This window comes from Drosophila virilis, chromosome X (genome assembly GCF_030788295.1).
Source record: "Drosophila virilis strain 15010-1051.87 chromosome X, Dvir_AGI_RSII-ME, whole genome shotgun sequence".
Lineage (NCBI taxonomy): Eukaryota > Metazoa > Arthropoda > Insecta > Diptera > Drosophilidae > Drosophila > Drosophila virilis.
The window spans coordinates 19,801,921-19,820,572 of NC_091543.1; the positions used below are offsets into that span (position 1 = coordinate 19,801,921).

General features: G+C 36.9%; 1 protein-coding gene across 2 annotated transcripts in view; it reads left to right on the forward strand.

Annotated features, from left to right (window-relative positions):
- The window catches only part of LOC6631446 (ras-related protein Rap-2b), a 44,049-nt gene that overhangs the window by 17,534 nt on the left and 7,863 nt on the right, over positions 1-18,652 (forward strand). For both annotated transcript variants that reach the window (XM_070210005.1, XM_002055648.4), the window contains one exon: positions 13,030-13,227. In XM_070210005.1, coding sequence (XP_070066106.1) covers positions 13,030-13,227 — 198 coding nt within the window. The remainder of the gene's footprint in view (positions 1-13,029; positions 13,228-18,652) is intronic.

Sequence of the window (18,652 nt, forward strand, 5' to 3'; positions counted from 1 at the left end):
GTAAAGGGCTGTGTGGGCGACACGGATTGCTTGGACTTCTACTCCGACTGTGTATGTGTGTGTGTGTGTGTGTGTGGATGTATATTTGTGCTGCTTTTAATTTTTAAATACCTGCCACTAATGGCTTTCAACACACAACACCACTGACATTTAGTTAGTTTTTAATATTTCAGAGCGACGCTCTGGCGTCGTCTCTGTATTCATGTATCCACTTGCACCCTGCCCCTGTCCCTGCGGCACCCGCAACAGCCTCGTGTTGCCCAGCTTCTTCTGCTTTTGTGTGCAGCGGAAATTACAGCCTGCGATTCAATTTCGCTGCCACTTCCGCTAAACGCGAATTGAAATGCTTGTTCATAAAACTGAATGGCAAGTAACAAACGGCAACAGCAGGTGGCAAATGAAAAGAAATATGAATGGGCATGCATACACACACACACACACACACACACACACACACACACACACATACAAGCTATAGCCATCCATTGAGTGCAAGCCAAGTCAACTGTGACTGCACCAAAAGGATATTCAGCAGCTGGATATGTCCTTGATACAGCCGCCTTGGCTACAGAAGCTGCCTCCAACATGTTTTATCATCAGTTTAAGTTATTTCTCAGCATTCACTCTAATATCCATTTTTATTTACGTATGTGAATGTCTACAGTAATACGACGCGGCATGGAACTATCAGGCATTCTTTCGCAAATTTAAATCGCTCAAATTCTCCAGCTTCAAATGGAAATTGACAAGGAGAACAAACGTGAGGCGAAGTTTCGCTTGAGAATGTATTTACTACATAGGAAAAGGAATTAGCTAGATGATAACTATTCGGCTGCAAAGCCAATATTTGTATCTCTAAAATATGACTAGATAAATCAAAAAGCATCTTTTAACAATTTATGGCTATTTATTGGTTTGTTATATAAAGTAATAAATAATATATAATATAATAAATAAATTAATAATATAGCAATGAGCATGGTCATAAATTTAGATTGAGGCTTCGGGAAGTAATTGGAAACTTCGCGTCCATCGGATTGTCCTGCATTTTAGTCTCTAAGCTCAGAGAGCTGCCCAATATATTCTAGAAATCGCTGTGAGCAATCCTAGTTAATGGACTTTTATGCAATATTAATTATATAAACAATTCGCAAGTATTATGCGGCTTTGCCCGCGAGTTCCATTCGGACTTATTTCACGCTTGAAGGAGAATTAAGAGATACCCGTTTTATCACCATCCCGCTTACGCTTAGTGAAGCACGGCTCAAATGAAATTTGATATAGGCTAAATTGATCAGAAATTAGATTTCAGGTCTATCACTTGGTCGCTTATCCATAGATTGAAGTGAACAATCGCTCTAACTTTGACGCTTAATAAAAGTATCTATATTTGTCAAGTGCAAAAGTTTACACTGTGAATTTTATTCGATTTATCTTTTGGCTTTTTGAATTCCTAATTTTTTCTGCAAATTCGCCAGATTACAATATTTTATATAATAGTTAACACTTAATAGCTCCCATACTATCTACTCTATTTATAGCTAAAGTGCGAAGAACTTGTAGGCCTATCTTTTAAAAATCCTTATTAGTGAATATATTTATGTTGATTATATTAATAAATACATATTTTTGGCCTCTCAAAGAATTTTGAAATAAAAATCCTAAAAACCTTTTTAATAAAAATAAAATATGTAATCGAAAAATTTCAAAAGGTTATGATGTTTTTTGAGATCCAAAATCAGAACACAGTTCAATCGCGCACAAACTTTACTTAAATGCAAATATAATGTTGAACCTGAAGATTCAACAGAAGTTTTTGCAATGGGCTCCATGCACAAGAGAGCTTCAATATGTGGAACGTATGCTAGTAAAAAATACAATAACGAGTTGTTGCAAGTACTTATGTATATTTCGATGGCGTAACTGTTGCCTCACGAACACCATCGCAATATCCGTTGCCCAACTGGCAAACAGCAGGCGGTCGTGTTGCAAGTAAAATGTAACAAGTACTACATGTTGCCTGTGTGGCGCATGGAAATATATTGTGTGTGTGTGTGTGTGTTTAAGCAGAAAGTACAGTACAAGTACGCCACCCCCCCTCCCCCCCTTCGACAAGTTGCTATTACATATAGGCTGACATCATCGCGTCCAAATTGAAGTGAGCCAAATTCAAACCTAATACCCGGCACTTAACGTGTATATACATAAATGATGAAGTGCCTAAACGTCCAGGCATATCAATTGTTCAGAGAGAGAGAAATCGCCACAAGTTTTTAAAGCAAATAACATTTGATTTATTAGCAAAACTAACGACAGCGACGAGCTGTCAAGCTTGCAACCACAATATAGCTAGGAAGTTGCTGCAGATTGTCTCAAGTGGCAGGCAGATAAAGATACACATGTCAGGCCAGAGAATAAGCCCTTTTATTTATACCCTGAACCCATTGAAAATGGTTAAAACGGGTATAATGTTTTTGAGCAAATGTATGTAGCAGTCAAAAGGAAGCATCTCCGGCCCCATAAAGTGCATATATTCTTGATCAGCATCAATAGCCGAGTCGATCTAACCATGCCCTATCTGCTTGTCAGTCCCATGAAGTAATATAACTTGTCCTGTTTCCTAGTAAACGATAAAAATCGATATCGAAATGCTGTTTTTTAAGCAAATCTTTTTGGTTTGAAGAGCTTGAGTCATTACATTTAACATATGCATATGTCGTTTGTAGAAGAAGGTTCAGGGTATCCCCTAGTCGGGTACTCCAGGCTAGAGCACTCTGGCTTGTTTTCTAATGCTGCACCTGTCAAAATTCATGCAACATGACAAGAAATTAAGTGTCAGATTATTTTTGGATCAAGTTATCAAATTGTGTACAATTGTCGATAGCTTGACAGGAGCATCCAGGAGCTCTGCATGTGATTCGAAAAATTGTTATATTTTATATTCAATGTGTCAATTGCAGCAAAGATTTGCTGCTACTTTGTTTATGTCAAAAGCTTGTGTAGAATAAGTACCAATAGCTTCAATAACACATGAAGTCAATTTGGGAGGCATCAAAATTCAAGACATTGTAATTAGGCCTGTGAATGCCATTATAAAAAGCAATTTAACTACATATCAGAAATGCTCGAAATGGTTACAAAACCCTTTCAACACGCACTGTTACTGATACTTAACACTAACCGCAAATGATAAAAAGTTTAATTTAGTAAATTTATTGCATATTTTATGGAACTAGATAATACATGAAGCCCACAGATATATCTGCAAACACATTTATGTGTTCTTTATAGATAGAGTTGAATGCGAATTGGTAGTAAAATGAAAGTAAACACAAAGTGTTTAATTCTTTCTCAGACTGTTAGCGCTCTAATGAAAATTATTGAAAGGTTTAGGGGCAAAGTAGTTTTTCGACAAATACAACCAGTATATGCTCCGTTTTGGCAAGCAATATAATCTAAATTATTCTCAAAAGAAATATTTTAAAACGAAAAACTAGAGATATCTTCGCCACGCCGAGGATTTAATACCCTTGTCGACATTCCCTTTTCGCAGATATGTAAGAAGCGTAAAGCTCGTTAATGTTGAGCTTGTTAAAAATAATTTTGAAAACAGAATATCTTGCCATAAATATTCCTACTACTTGACCGATCTTTTTTTTGTGCATCTATATAATATAGTAGTCTGATGTTGATAAGTTTTTGCAGATATATAGAGGGCATAGTAAAACTTTTAAATGCAAAGTTTGGGTAAGATATCTTGGTAAGGGAAAAAGTTGTTCATATACGAACCTACCTATGGCAGCTATATAATGTGGTGGTCCATTCCGGCCTGCTCCTGCTCAGACGGAGATTGCTAAATACACTTGGCTGTTGATGCTGATCTAGAATATATACATATGCTTTATGGGATCGGAGATGCCGCCTTCTATGCGTTACATATTGCATGCCAAAATTTTAATATCCTCTACAAGGGCATAAAAAGCGTTATCATGCGTATACTATGCTACAATAAATGATGCAGCAGCTTCATGGTTTCTGTGCTGGGTATTACGAAGTTGAGCACTCTATGCATAAATATTCGTACTTTTGCACTGTCTTGGAGTGTAATTCGGTTGCCTAACTTGAACAACAACAACCACAAAATGGCATAAAATTTTAACACATTTACGCAGTGCTCATAAATTTTATGATGTGTGGAATATTCCCAAGGGCGTAGACACTCGACGACGAGCGCCACATAAATCGCATAGTGCATATATGTAAGTGTGTGTTTGGTGTGTGTGTGTGTGTGTGTGTATGTATGTATGGCTAACCCCTTGCGAGTGGCTAATAATTTAGTTACTGTGCTGGGACCATGCATGGGCAGTGGCAAACAAAATTCAGCTGCCCGAATGCACCACTAAAAAGTGATGAGGGGATGGAGGGGGACATCCTTTGTTGGGATCAAATGATGGGATTGAAGTGCCCATAACCAAAGCAATGCCATTGAGTGTATGCCATAAATACTGTCTCATAAAAATGTATATGGGACAAGAGCCTAAAATCAATAATTATTACGCTTATTAACCACGAATATAAAGTGCAGCTAGTTTGAATTTTCATATTGTACTTTAGCGTGAATTTAACGATTTTTGCATTAACTAATTCTGCATTTGTGCTGACAAACAACATTATGGCCAACGACCAAAATAATATATGTATTGATAAGAAATTATATTTAAGTCGTTAATTCAATTTTGGTTACCCAAAATGGCAGCGTAATAGGTTTTGTTGTTAATTGAAAATTCCAATCACGGTCATAAAATGTACGGAAACTGATTATAAATTGAATGACAAAAGGGCACATAGCCCGCACAAAGCCGGGTAGCGATAACTAGTTTTGACAGAAAATGACAATTAAATATAATATGCACTGAGAAGCTATTAAAATAGTTAAACTCCGCAACAAGCTGGCAAAAGAGACCGAAACAGAATGAAACACAGCACGGAATTTAATTCCGTTCAATAATTTTTGTGTGCTGGTGAGGGGCGTGTTGACGGGGGTAGTGTAAGTGAAACAGGACATGCTTTCAACTGAGCCCACTTGACAAGCATAATATTTGGTGAGCGCAATGAATTTCAATTTAATCGCTGAGGTTAAACTGCTAAAAAATCATTTGATAGCTGAAAAAAAAAAAAATAATAATAAAAATATTTATATATAAATGAAATTCTTGTGCACATATATATTATACAGTTATCGTGTTGGCGGTAAACAATCATCCGGTGACCAATTGGACCAGAGCTGTGAGCATTTTCCCATTTCTGCGTGCATAAATTCGAGTTTTCGCTATGTTTGTATTGTCGCGGGCACACAGCGCGTATGCGCAATCATTTCCAGCCAAGTAGCCGCAATAAACTGCATTGTGCGGTGGCATCTAGCAAACATAACCACGACCACACAAGCACACACGAACACACACACTCATGCGACTCAGGTTATCAGCTGCTGGCGACGGGTCTGCTCTTATCACCACAGCAGCTATTGCATCTGTTGTCGCCGGACCAACGTTTGTGGGCGACTTGGGGCGTGGCATGGGCCAGGCAGTGGCAATAGTTTCCACTGGCTTAGCGCAAATGCTGCCGGGCATTGTGCAAAATGTTGCACGGGCAGCCACAGAAAACAGCGCACGGTGCACGGTATGAATTATTTCATTTTTTTTTTTTTTTTTTTTTTGCTAAACCAGGCACACAGATAACATTCGCAGGATATTTTATGAATGGCGCATTATGAGCCCACGCAACAGAATTCAATTAATAGACTGTCATATTCTTTTATATGGTGCATGGTCCATTGTTTCAAAACAAAATTTGTGGGCAACATGACAAGCGGCAGCTACCGACCGCACAATACTTTGTTTACAGTACTAAAGTAGCACAAAGAGGATTTTCTTTTTGTTTGGGCGTGGCAGCACCTGCTGGTTCCGGTTCTGTGACGTCGCCTGAGATTGGTTAGCAAAGCTAACGCTGTGCTACCTACTCGCAGACGTGTGTAATTATATAAAATTGCACGTGCTATTGAGAAGTCCAATTGAATTGCATAAGAATAAGGTCTTTAGGAAAGATCGACAGAATTATTATTGCTTGATATAGGGACAATAGCTGTTTTTGTTGTTGGTGTTGTTGTTGTTGTTGCTATGCTGCTCCCCACCTTACCTAGTTTTATAAAAAGTTTGATAAATAAATATACATAAAGAAATTTAAAATTTTCAATTCTTAACATTCTTCATTTGTCTACGACAAAAAGAGCATTAGAGCATTAGAGCTTAATTGAGCCAAGTAGATTGTTCTTTTTTCTCATTCTCCACACTATTCCATTTCTCTTTAGATCATTCACTTTTATTAGACCATTCTCTTTATACCATGAATCACATCGTATCATGAATTTCAATTGCACCAACAAAAATTTAAGAGTCAGACTTACGTGCACTCGCTCCATCTCCGACAGCGATTTAACGCGAACAGCTGCTGTTGTCAAAATTCACTACGAGTTGCACACGAAGAGAATTGACAAAATAAAGAACGCACTTTTTTTTTTAACTTTGTGTGAGTTGCATTCTCTCTCATTTTCTTCTTTCATTGCTTTTTGAACTACTTGCTCACCGGCAATATGGCGATCCGAAGAAGAGATAAAGAATGAAGAATTTAAGCCAATTGAACGAGACAAAACTTAGCAAATTAAATTATATCATGCGATTTCATTCTTTTGCTAAGCAGAAAAATAAACCAATATAAACACTTATTAAAAAAAAAGAAGACACAAATGCCGTTTCGCATTCACTTGGCAAAAATTGTTATTCGATAAAAATAAATGCAGCTGCGACTGACTTTTGGAATTTCGGCGACGGCGATCGGCTCTCCCTTATTCCACTTTCGAGTTCCAATTTTGATTTTTGGGCAGTCGAAAACGAAATCTGTTTCTCTGTTAATTTCTGTAAGCCGAGGGCATACGATATAATAACATTCTGATATTAATATATTAAACTATCGATAAGCGCCACACCTACAATAGACTTATTAAAATGCAGTTCCGATAACAAAAAAAAAAATAATCTTCAGAGGTTAAGCGCGATTTTAAATTGGCGCACTTCGAAATTACTTTGGTTGAGTCAACCTGTTTTACTTGAGCTCCGTTTGCCTTAGGGAAATCTACTTACAGTGAAAACAGGATCTTATTATCTATGCCTTTTTCTGTTTTAGTCGACACATACGATATCACGCCAATGTTGAGCCGTAGATGGCAATATCTACATTTCGATTGTCAAATAAATAATAAAAAACATTTTCTTTTAACAAGCTTCGGGCCTATAATACAGACAGCCAGACAGATGGGCACGGCCATTTCAGCTCGTCTGTTGATACTGGTCAAGAATACATATACTTTATGGGGTCAGAGATGTGTCCTTCTTTGCGTGACACATTTCTAGACAAAATAATAATTTTTTTAAAATTATTAAACACTGTTACGATATTTTTCTCATCGCTGTAATCCGTTTAAAATACCTTATCTACATTTTTTATTGCCTACTTTTGGCTATTTATTCAAATACAAATAAAATTTTCCGGCTACGTGCGCCACAAAGTTCAAGGTTCAACTATTCTTTTCCCATATATTCCATTCAAAGGTCAGGTTCATGGCATATCAAAAGTTGGCATTTCAGCTTGGGTTCAGTTCTGGTTAAGGCTGGTTTGCTGCATTGGTTGACAGTTAAATAGCTACAACTCAATATCATTCGATATAATACCATACTATATCCTGTTTTAAATAAGTTTGCTGCCCCTGGTGGCTGGCTTAACCCAATAGAAAGGGATTATTACATGTGAGAAGCTTTACTATTCGGTATAATTTAACAATATTATATTCTGTTTAAAGCTGCCTTTCTTGACAGATTGCATATAAGAAGCTATATCAGTCGATTATTGTCTATAATAGCTTCAGATTAATCAGATTACCTATAAGAAGGTATAACGTTCGATAAATGCCATATTATATCCTGTCAAAAATCTGTTTTGCTTTCTTGCTCGACAGACTAATAATAATAAAAATGTTTTAATTAATTATTTATTCCTAAAGCTGCTATTGTACGAGGCGAATTCCAAAAGTAGAAAAATATAGTCGAGTTGGTCAAAAAAACTTCTTTTGGCAGTTGAGAAAGAAACGCGTAATTTTTCAATCGCACCTCGCTGACATTTGCACTTGCAGTCATTTTTTTTTTTTATATGAGAATTGCATTGCAGCTATGTAAATATTTATTTTAATACATTTTTTTTTCTCTCTTTTTTATCTGTCTGTAGACATACTTATCTGACTCAATATTTACTTACCTTTGAGTTGTTGTTTTTTTATTTGCTTTCGATTCATTTCACATTTTGTACGTGTATTTTGTATTTCATTTTTATTTTGCAGTCAAATCAAATATGTTCTTACATTGATTAATTTGCAATTGTTTTTATTTTTTTATGCATGCTTCGTTTTCTACATCCTGTAAACGTATCGTTAAAGCGGGTAGAGCAGGGCTTTGCTTAATTTCGCATAAGGCATAGGAAGATTTAGAAGATTTATTCAAAAGTTAGCCGGCATTACAGATTGTGAGCTCTTATATAACATGCAAAGATTTATATATTAAAAATATATACCATATATTTTCGAATTCAGTTTTATATATTCATAGGCAAAAAACGTTCGGCCTAAATACAGGGTAACTCCTAGTGAAGAATTCTCCACTTTCGCTTGTTTGCTTGTTTTTAATTAATATCCATTTGATAATTTGTTGTTTATTTTATTTTCGTTTGTTGTTTATTATTTCGGCGCCGTCATTATGTATAATTTATGGTATTTGCACATTTGTTGATTGTGATTAAAGGTGTTAAGTTAAATTTAGCATACATAAATTTAGCTAATATGTTGAACTTTTAATTGTGATTTTTTATGCCATACTTTATTATTCAAACTTTTTTGCCTGTGCTGATAAGACACCAATTGAATGAGATTTAGTATGTTCCCACTTAACGATATTCCGCCTGGAATGGTACAACTTTTACAGAAAACTTTAAAAACGAATTGAAGACGTATTAAAAGAAAAGTCTAAGAGCTTGCCAACATTTAAACCTACATCAAAACAAAAGGAAACAGATCTTAAGGTCAGTACAAACAGTCGTTGGGATAGATTCGAATTAGACCTCATCAATCATTTTATGGCAATTTTATAAGACCTGCAACAAGGAGCAGAATGGAAGAGATGAAACTCAATTTTGCCGCAAAGAAATTTATATGCATATGTGTGTATAAAGCCACATTCACACACACACACTCAGGTGGCAGCTGTTGCTTGGTGTTAATAAAATTAGAAAATTTTTCTTAGTGGCTCTTGTAACATAATTTTGCAAGTTTTTGAATTTTTTTTTCGTGTTTGTATATGTGCAGTTTGAGGTTTTATTTGAACCTGCTTTTAATTAAATGAAATAACAGGGCTCAAGTCTTAAAAGCCAATAAGTGAGTTAAGCCAATGGCTAACTTTGAGACAATCGCATTTGGCTGCAGCCAAAAACATGCTACAGCAGCCGCTGTTGTTCTCTATAATCCAATTGAATGGCTGCCACCAAAATAAAAAAAATAAAAAAACAAGAAAAAAAAAGACAGTCGCAACGAAAGAAGAAAGAGTAAATGAAAGGCACACACATACAATCAGCACGACAAGTGGCAACAATTTCGAATCCATTGAGAAATCAAACAGCAAAACACATGCACAATGCGAAAGGAGCAGCAGCAGCAATTCGGGCCAATCTCATCCCTGCGGTCTTGTCCTTGGCTTGCCAGACCGTCAGTAGATGTGTAACAAGCGGAAACCGCAGAGAGAGAAAGTGGGAGAGAAAGTGACAGATGTAGAGACAGAGAGAGAGAGAGAGAGAGAGAGCGGTAGAAGCTGCGTTGATAGGGCCCGGATAGCTTTTGGCATCGCCCTGCCACCTGACTGTCTGCCTGCTGCCAATCGTCCTGGTTGAGTGTGCATAAAAATGGGTCATTCATTGACAGCTCTGTCAAGCGCTTGCTCTGCCACATCTTCCACTGCTGCTGCTGCTGCTTCTGCTGGTGCCGTTGTCGCTCCTCCAGTGGCGACCTTTATCATCCGCCTTGTTTTCCAATACAATAATATGTAATAATAACAATGGCAGCAGCTGCAGCAGCAAAAACAACGTCTTGTTTAAAAATTCTGCACTCGCGAATGACTGACTCAAAGCTACCCTGTAAGACAAAATTATATTATATCGAACATAAGTCTGCAATGAGTTCAATTTTACTTATTTTTTTTTGTCATATGCAAAAAAAGAGATTGCACAATTCACATTTAAAATTGCATTAAAAACTTGCAAGGAAAGTTAAAGTTTTACAGCATGTCTAAGTGGCTGTCAACTTTAACAAAAAGCTTCAGTTTTAAGAAATTTTAATGCGTACAGAGCACAACAATAACAGTTACATTTCGAGCACACAAATATCGAAGCATACAAAAAGCAACATGGAACGGCCCTAGGCTACTTCTTATCATGGCTGAAAACTCAAGAAACATTTTCGTTGCCTCACCTGCCGCACCTTAGGGTGCGCTTCGTGATAAGACAAGTCAAAAATGTCAATAATGCCGATGGCACAGGCGCTGCTAGATCTGTATATTCCTATAATATATGTATATTCATATAATAAGTAGCTTAATAAACACATTGAAATATTGTATTATCCATATCTAGTGAGAGATTCGTGCCTTTCAGTGATGTGTAGCTATAGGTATTATTCTTCACAATTTAATTCACATACCCGAATTAATATCTACAGAAGCCATACAGCAACTACAGCTTCCATTTTATGTGTAGCCAACTGGGCTGGGGCAAGGTCAAAGTTGATGATGACGTCGCATGTGGCATTATGCAGCGTATGCAGCAGATATACGCAGCTAACCTGTGTGCCTGACGCTGGGCAGATGTGGCTAGCGCTATTATGTGCCATTGTTTGGGCCTCCATTCTATTCATTTGGATGTGTTTTTTTGTGCCGTGTCTCATCCATTTCGATGTCTGCCTTTTTATTAACTTGTGACAGCTACAACTGAATACAGTCAGCAGCAGTTCGAATTTATACTGCAAGCGGACACAAATGCTAACCCACGCTGACACACTGCTGGGCAGAAGATTAGACTTAACTGGGTGTTATGGGTGGCATGGGTATGGCTGTGTCTCTGCCTGTGACTGCGGCCGGGCCAGTGCGCATTGAATTTGAAACCAGCTGCTGAGCGCATGATTTTGAAAGCCATTAGTGTTAGATGAAAGCAAACAGCAGCAGACGCCAGATACTGACCAAAATGTTGCGGTTGTGGCTACCAGACAGCCCTGTCACAGGGCGAATGAGAGAGAGCCGGAGACACCAGCCAGACATCAGACACAGCACCACAAACAATTTTACACATTTAAGCTCCCAACTCTTTCTTAAATTCCTATACCTTCTCAAAATATGTTTCTATAGTTCCATTCCATTTGAAGCTCTATTTTCCTTTACACTAGGTATTCCAATTTTCTCATCAGTTTTAAAATTCATTCAGTAATACGATTTATTTATTCGTAGTTCTTCATATTTACCAGTGCTCTACAATAATAAAAAAACATTGTCATTGTTTAATAGAATTTCTACATAGCGTACAATACACTGCAAGTACTAGAAGAAAAACTATGTTTTTGTAATGATGAAAAACTTTAAATTTATTATTTTGAATGCGAATACACAATTAGCCGCTCACAGAATTCTAGCAGTGTTGCAAAACGTTAAACAACTCGATAGACTCGATAATTTCTATAAACGATATGGCCTATCGCCTATCAAGAATTTTAAGTTCCAATTAAAGTTATGTTTACAGCAATTCATCAACTTTTTTGCATAACTACTTGTTGTACTTTTTGCCTTTTATGATCAAGCTACTTTACATCTCTGTTTGCCAGGGTACATGCCCTTTTAGGGAAATTTTTGTGTGTCGAAAATTTACTTAATTGAGTCCTGGACATGCGTTTCAGCTCCCAGCTGACATAGCCCTGTTTTGTTCGAGTTCATTCTGTACGTGTGCTTTGGACCGTCGGCTGCTGCTAAAAGATTCAAAACAAAATTCACAATTTGGGCGGCCAGTAAGGCATTCGGATTGACCATTCGGCCTATGGAGCTTAAGGCCAGGTCGGGTCAGTGGGTCACACAATGGTAGCCATATTAACTGGACCTCCACAGAATTTACTTCACGATTTTTTAACCGACTCTGACTCCTATTGAAAGCATTTACATCACCTATCAGACAAAATGGTATAAAAAGAAAATAAGTACATTTCTCATAAAGTTCAAATATTAAAACAAGATGCACAAAATAAAAGTACATCGATATGATCAAAACAAAGTTGCCAAAAAGTCAATATTCAAGAAATATTTAAGTGTGCATTTGATATGGAGAAAATGGCGATTTAAAAAATCTGTTTCTGTGCTTCTAGTACATGAAATAACATGGCATTAAATAGATACAAACCTATACATATTCACACACTCACATATACGCTGAGTCGCCCAACAACAATGAGAAAAGTTCCTTTTGCAACTTGACAACGTTTTAAAGGAAGGGTGTGGGGCACAAAGGCAACGCGAGGCTGCAACGCCCTGTGAAAAGCAACGAAACGCTTAACAAAATTTACATTATTATCTGTCATTATTAAAATATGTGCATAAATGTGTGCGTTGGCGTGTGTATGTGTGCGTGTGTATATGCAAATACAATAATATTATGCAAATTTTGTAACAGCATTTTATTTGCAATTTAAGCCGCTTGTTCAACACTTTTTTAACCATTCTCTTTCGCTTACACAATCCCCGCTCCTCCTTCTCTCCCTCTCCCGCTCTTACTCTCTCGGTGCCTCTTCTATCTATTAACTGTAATCTGGCTTGGTAAAACTGTAACGCCCGCATCTTGCTCTTCCAGTTTCCAGCAATGCGCGCCCTATCCATATCATCGGCAGACGCGTTCATTCTGGTTTACGATGTCACCGATGCGTCCACTTTCGAAGAGGTGCGGGCTATACGAGATCAGATACATGAGACAAAGGCGACCACAGCGGTGCCAATTGTGGTTGTTGGCAATAAAGTAGATCTGCTCGCCGAGGATGGAGAACTTCGCGAGGTGAGTGCCGACTAAAGGTCGTCGATTATCATTATTTTTATTAATATTATTATTATTATTAATATTATCAATGTTATTATTATTATCATCATTATCCTTATTATAATTTTCATTAATATGATTAAATATTATTATTATTATTTTTATTATTATTATTATTATTATTATTATTATTATTATTACTGTTATTATTATTATTATTATTATTATTACTCAATCATTGTATTTTCATTATCAATATTTTTACCGTTTGTTTTTGTATTATGTTATCATTATTTTGGAGTGTGTTTAACATTTAATTTTCAGCCGCGCCTTGTGGCCCAAATGACAACAACAAAAACAACCGCAATTTAACTGATTTAATTGTTGTTGGCAAAAGCACTCAAAGGAGTGTTTATACAACACACGAACAAACGCACCAAAGCACACACACACGTATACACACCAATACACACTCACACACAGACAACCCGTAGTAATTCGTAACCCGTTTATAAGCTATGCAAATTGCTTTTGTTTCGGCCCAAGCAATTATGTAAAGTTTGTCAAGCGTGACCAGCTGCGTTGATGGTGGGATGATGTTGGTGGTGGTGGGGGTCGTGACGGGGTACAGACTATGTCGATGGGTATAGCGATTCCATCGGGTGCCTAGTCTACACGCCAGGATCGGCCTTCGCCTTTGCGGCCAAGTCCCAAATTGCAGCGAAACTCAAATATTTGCGCCAACAAGTAGCCAAAATCATATACATTTTTTTCTTTTTACTTGCCCGCAAAATTGGTTAAACAATTGGCTGGAATTACAAATGGCGACAGATTTAATGGTATTGCTATTTTTAGCAAGGAATTAAACTGGTTTGATTGTTCGTTTGTTGCCCTCAAAGTGTCCCGAAATTGAGTTTTAGGCACGTAGCTTATAACGCACAATATTTTGGATAGTAAGTACATTTATGTAAATATTTGCATACAGTGTTCCCAAATTAATATTGATGTTCGTCTGTCCAGATAAACTGAACTGCGATGCCTAGCTTAAAAGGCTCGTGCATGCCAACAAGTAGCCAAATAAATAATAAATAAATTACTATGCTTACAAGTTTCTTAAACATACGTTTAGTTAATGCTTAAGTAATAAATCAAGCTGATTATATAAACAGATAATATAAATTGACTAGGCCACACTCAACGACTCGGACTGCTGTGAATCAGCATAAATCCATGTACATCGACTTCTAAAGAGGTCTATATGTATAGAAATTATATACTTTTTGTATACCAAAGAAATTAATTAGATTATTGGTTTTGCCGCATTCAAATGAAGCGTAAATTGAGCGCAAAAGTCACACAAATGAAATCTCACAAAGGTGCTGTCCAGCTAAACGCGCACAAAAGTATGCAACACGAAACGGAGAAGAAACTTAGCCGACTGCGTTGCACTGTGGGCAATATTCACACTATTTTTGGTCATATGTTTCTTTTTTGTGGTCAATTGTTACGATTTATTCTTTGATTTATGGTAAAAAACAAAGAGAAAGTCAATAAAATGTATTAATTATGGCAAACCCTATGAAGCAGACAAAGCTCAGGTTTGCGTTTAAAGGTTAAGCGGAAACTGTTCAAAAAATTTCGTTATTTGCTTGGGAATAGCAAATGTTCACACATATATTTTAAGAAAAATTAAATGAAATTTGTATTTTAATTAAAACAAAGCAGTTGCTTGAGTTGTTAAACTTTCTCATTCCGCTTGACCACAGTGCAATGGTTAAACTCACAATTTTGTCATAAAGTTGCCTGACTGAAAGTTTTTCCTCTTCCAGTCCAAATGCAAAGCAACACCATGTATACATATGTATATATACATATATATGCACATATAATTGTTAGCATTTAGTATATATAGAACATATTCGAATGACTTGTTTAATGTTTCAACTTTTCCGTGCGCTTTTTATCATCTAACGCCAACTTTTACCAATCGCAGTTTATTGCCGTTTTGTTTCAGTTGACAACAAGCGCTAGAAGCACACAATATATACTTATACATACATATATACTATATGAAATTCCTAGAAATAACGTTAAGTTGTGGACACACGACTTGTGCCCTGGCATATCTTTAATGATCATCGTTAGGGTAAATGGCCAAATGGAATTTTGTATTAGTTTATGCAAATTCAGGGCGGGCCAGCTGCGTTGTGTGTTTGCCTTGCGGCCAGTTCAGATCTTAAACTCAACTTAAAGTACTCAAAGTACACAACACACACACACACAAACACACACATACATCTTAAAGAACAATTCGCATTAAATGGATTTTTATAAGACTCTAGAAGTTCGAATTGAATGCACATTTTTTGTACACAACTCTCCTTGCTCCATGCAAAACGGTGCCGCGGAAAGTTTCTTAAAATTATATGACACAAACACAGCTCGAGTCCAGCAAGTCCAAGTTTTCGAAGTGAAACCAAAAATGACTTACCTTTTCTTATGCTGTGCAATTAAATAAGCTTGCAAACTTCTACGATTCAACAATGCAGCAGTTAAGCCAAAACAAACAATCTCTAATCCGGCGATTTATAGTCAGCTTTATAGAAAATATATCATATATTGACTTGGAATCTCGATTGTGTGTAAAAGGCACAGACAGTCCCAGATCAAATTCATAGTCGCGAGAAAGACTTTCTAACTGCCTGCAGTTGGCGAAAATTATTTTGTTATAATATGATGTTCAGCAACATTCTAAGACTTGCAATGCCTGGTAATTTCGTTTAGTAAGCTGTACATATAAAACTGTTGTCCTTACGGACTGACCGATTGATTGACTGATTGATAATCAACGTACATAAAAAACTAAACTAAACAGAAATTCTCATTGTGGTTATGTGCTGAAGGTGCACGCTGAGACTATGTTTTGGGTTATTCCACCCGGAAGTGTGCGAAAATCTCAAAAGACATTTGTATAGAACATTTTTGCTTATCATTCGATCGGCATTAAAGTCATTTGAATGCATTTAAGGAGTGTGTCACACATTTTGGATACATGTGTATATAAAGAGTTTGCCCGGATACAAAGTTGAAATTTTGACTGAAGCAAGACGGGGTTTTTTGGTAGTGGACGAAAAGGAAAGCAAAGTTCAACTGTGCCATGAAAACATCTAAAATAAGTAACCTCATGAGCCTGTAAGGCTTAGGCACTTTTAATTATTGTTTATTTAATTTGGTTATCATTCACAAAGCGGACACGATAACCTTGATTTTCACAGAATCATTTTTAATGGACTGTTAATTAGCATAAAGAGTGCGTAGGCACGTATTAGGCCTGAAGATGGCGAGAAATACTAACAACAATTTTGGTAGCATTTGCATTCTCTCATTTCTTCCTCTTTATATTTAATGTATGTATACAATCGTTTAGATGCGTGGTCGACATTTTACCAATATAATATGCCAATTACTACTTTGCCCGCAAGTTGAAAACATAAAATAATTGTACCTAATTAATTATAAAATGCTCATGGTAAAAGTGCACACACGACAACAAAAAGGGGGAGCAAAGGCTTTATTTGCTTTCCTCTGACATAATCATCGTCGAGTTTTGTTTGTCGTTGTTTTTAAGCCCGTTTGCAACTTTGACAGACACAACTATTCTGTAATGGCAAAGCATATATATGCACATCTATAGCTAATATATATACATATATTTACATACATAAATGTCATCCTCTATGCATTGGCCTCTATGTGTACTTGTGAACTTCCAAGTAAGGGCTTATTAAAATTCTCTGCTCAACTTTTGCTTTGCCGGCAAATTGATTTTGTCTTATGGCCATTGAAAGTTGTTTGCATAATTTTATTAAAAGGCATAGCAAAAAAAATGAAGAGCCGCAGATTAAATATACTTATAAGCAAAAATTGATTATATTGTCATTCTATGACCATATTTTGCGCTCATTTTTCAGTCCAAATTGTCAAATTGCAAAACAAATCCTCAAACATTTCTCAATTCAAACAAAATGCATGCGGGCTTAGTCAGTTCCGTGCCCAAATTTGTTTCCAATATTCGAAGTTTCAGACAACACAATTGATTTAAATGCAAAACAAAAAAAAAGGTACTTAATGTAGATGTAGCATTCGCCTGGGAACTCAGGTTGTTTGGTGCCGAGTAAATGTGCCATAAGCATTTGTAAAAAAGAAACCTACCCTAGCTTTATGTTCCACGGTGTGGAAGGGGCGGCGAGGGGGGGCTAAAATAAATCACTCTCAACTGTCAAATTAAATACAAAATAATTTTAAATTACTTTCAAATATAATCGTGCGACAATTTGCAAAAAGCCAACCCTTTTTTTTCGTTTAGTTTGTTGTATTTTTTGTGCTCCTTTTTTTGCTGGGCAGCTCTTTGGAAATTTCAATTTTAATTTATCTCTGCCTTTGTCGTTGTTGTTGCTGTTGTTGCCGTTTGGCACCAGCAGCGTTTGGTCCACTTGGCGCATACTTGATATTTCATTGTGCCCCCTTTTTTGTGCTGCGTGCCTTTTTTACCGCACCCAGAAGGAGATTTGGTTGTCTCTGTGTGTTTGTATGCCTTTCGGTGTGTATGTGTGTGTGTGTGTGTGTGTGGATGCGGTGTGTATGTGCGCAAAGCCGGCAGTTTATTGTCAATTTCAATAGTCGAGACAATGCCCGCTAAAGCAAGTGTCTTCTTTTTGGGTGTATTGACTTTAACCGAGTTCTAATATAATAAAAATGCAAATTGCGCACCGCCAGCAGCGGCAAACTGTCGCGTTTTTTCATTTTTTCTTTCATTCTTTATTTTTTATTTTGTATTTATTTTTTTTTTTTTTTTTTTTTGCTTCATTCTGCTCGCCTACCTTGCCTGGCCTGTGCTTCAGAGTGTCTTCTTTGTTTAACGAAGTGAACTTAACTTTTTGTTGGCGTTTTAGGTTTTTACTATGTATTTAGGTTAGGCCAGCATACACGCACACACACACGCACGCACACACATACTCAGTTTGTTGGCCATTTGAAAGCCAATGTTTGCCCCAGTCCTGGCCAATATGTAAAGCCGACATCTGGCCCGAGCTGGGCAGCAGCCACGCACGTTTTGCCATTTTATGCTGCTGATGCTTCAAATGCTTCTGCTGCTCTTTGGGTTTGTTCATTTGGAAGAATTTGGTTGTTCGTTTGGGCTCGAGCTTAGTTTCGATACAATTCGGTTGGTTTTTGGTTTTTGTTTCGGGCCTTTTACTGTCATTGCTGTATCTCTCCCCATCTAACCATCCTGCCTCAAAAATATATTTCCAGTCAGCAGTTTCCCTTTTCTTTTTGCTCCTCTCGGTTGACTATTATTTATTTTCACTTCATTTTTTTCCACACTTACCGCCGCAATTTAGACGTCTATGTGCGTTTCTATGCCGATAAGAAATAATACTTT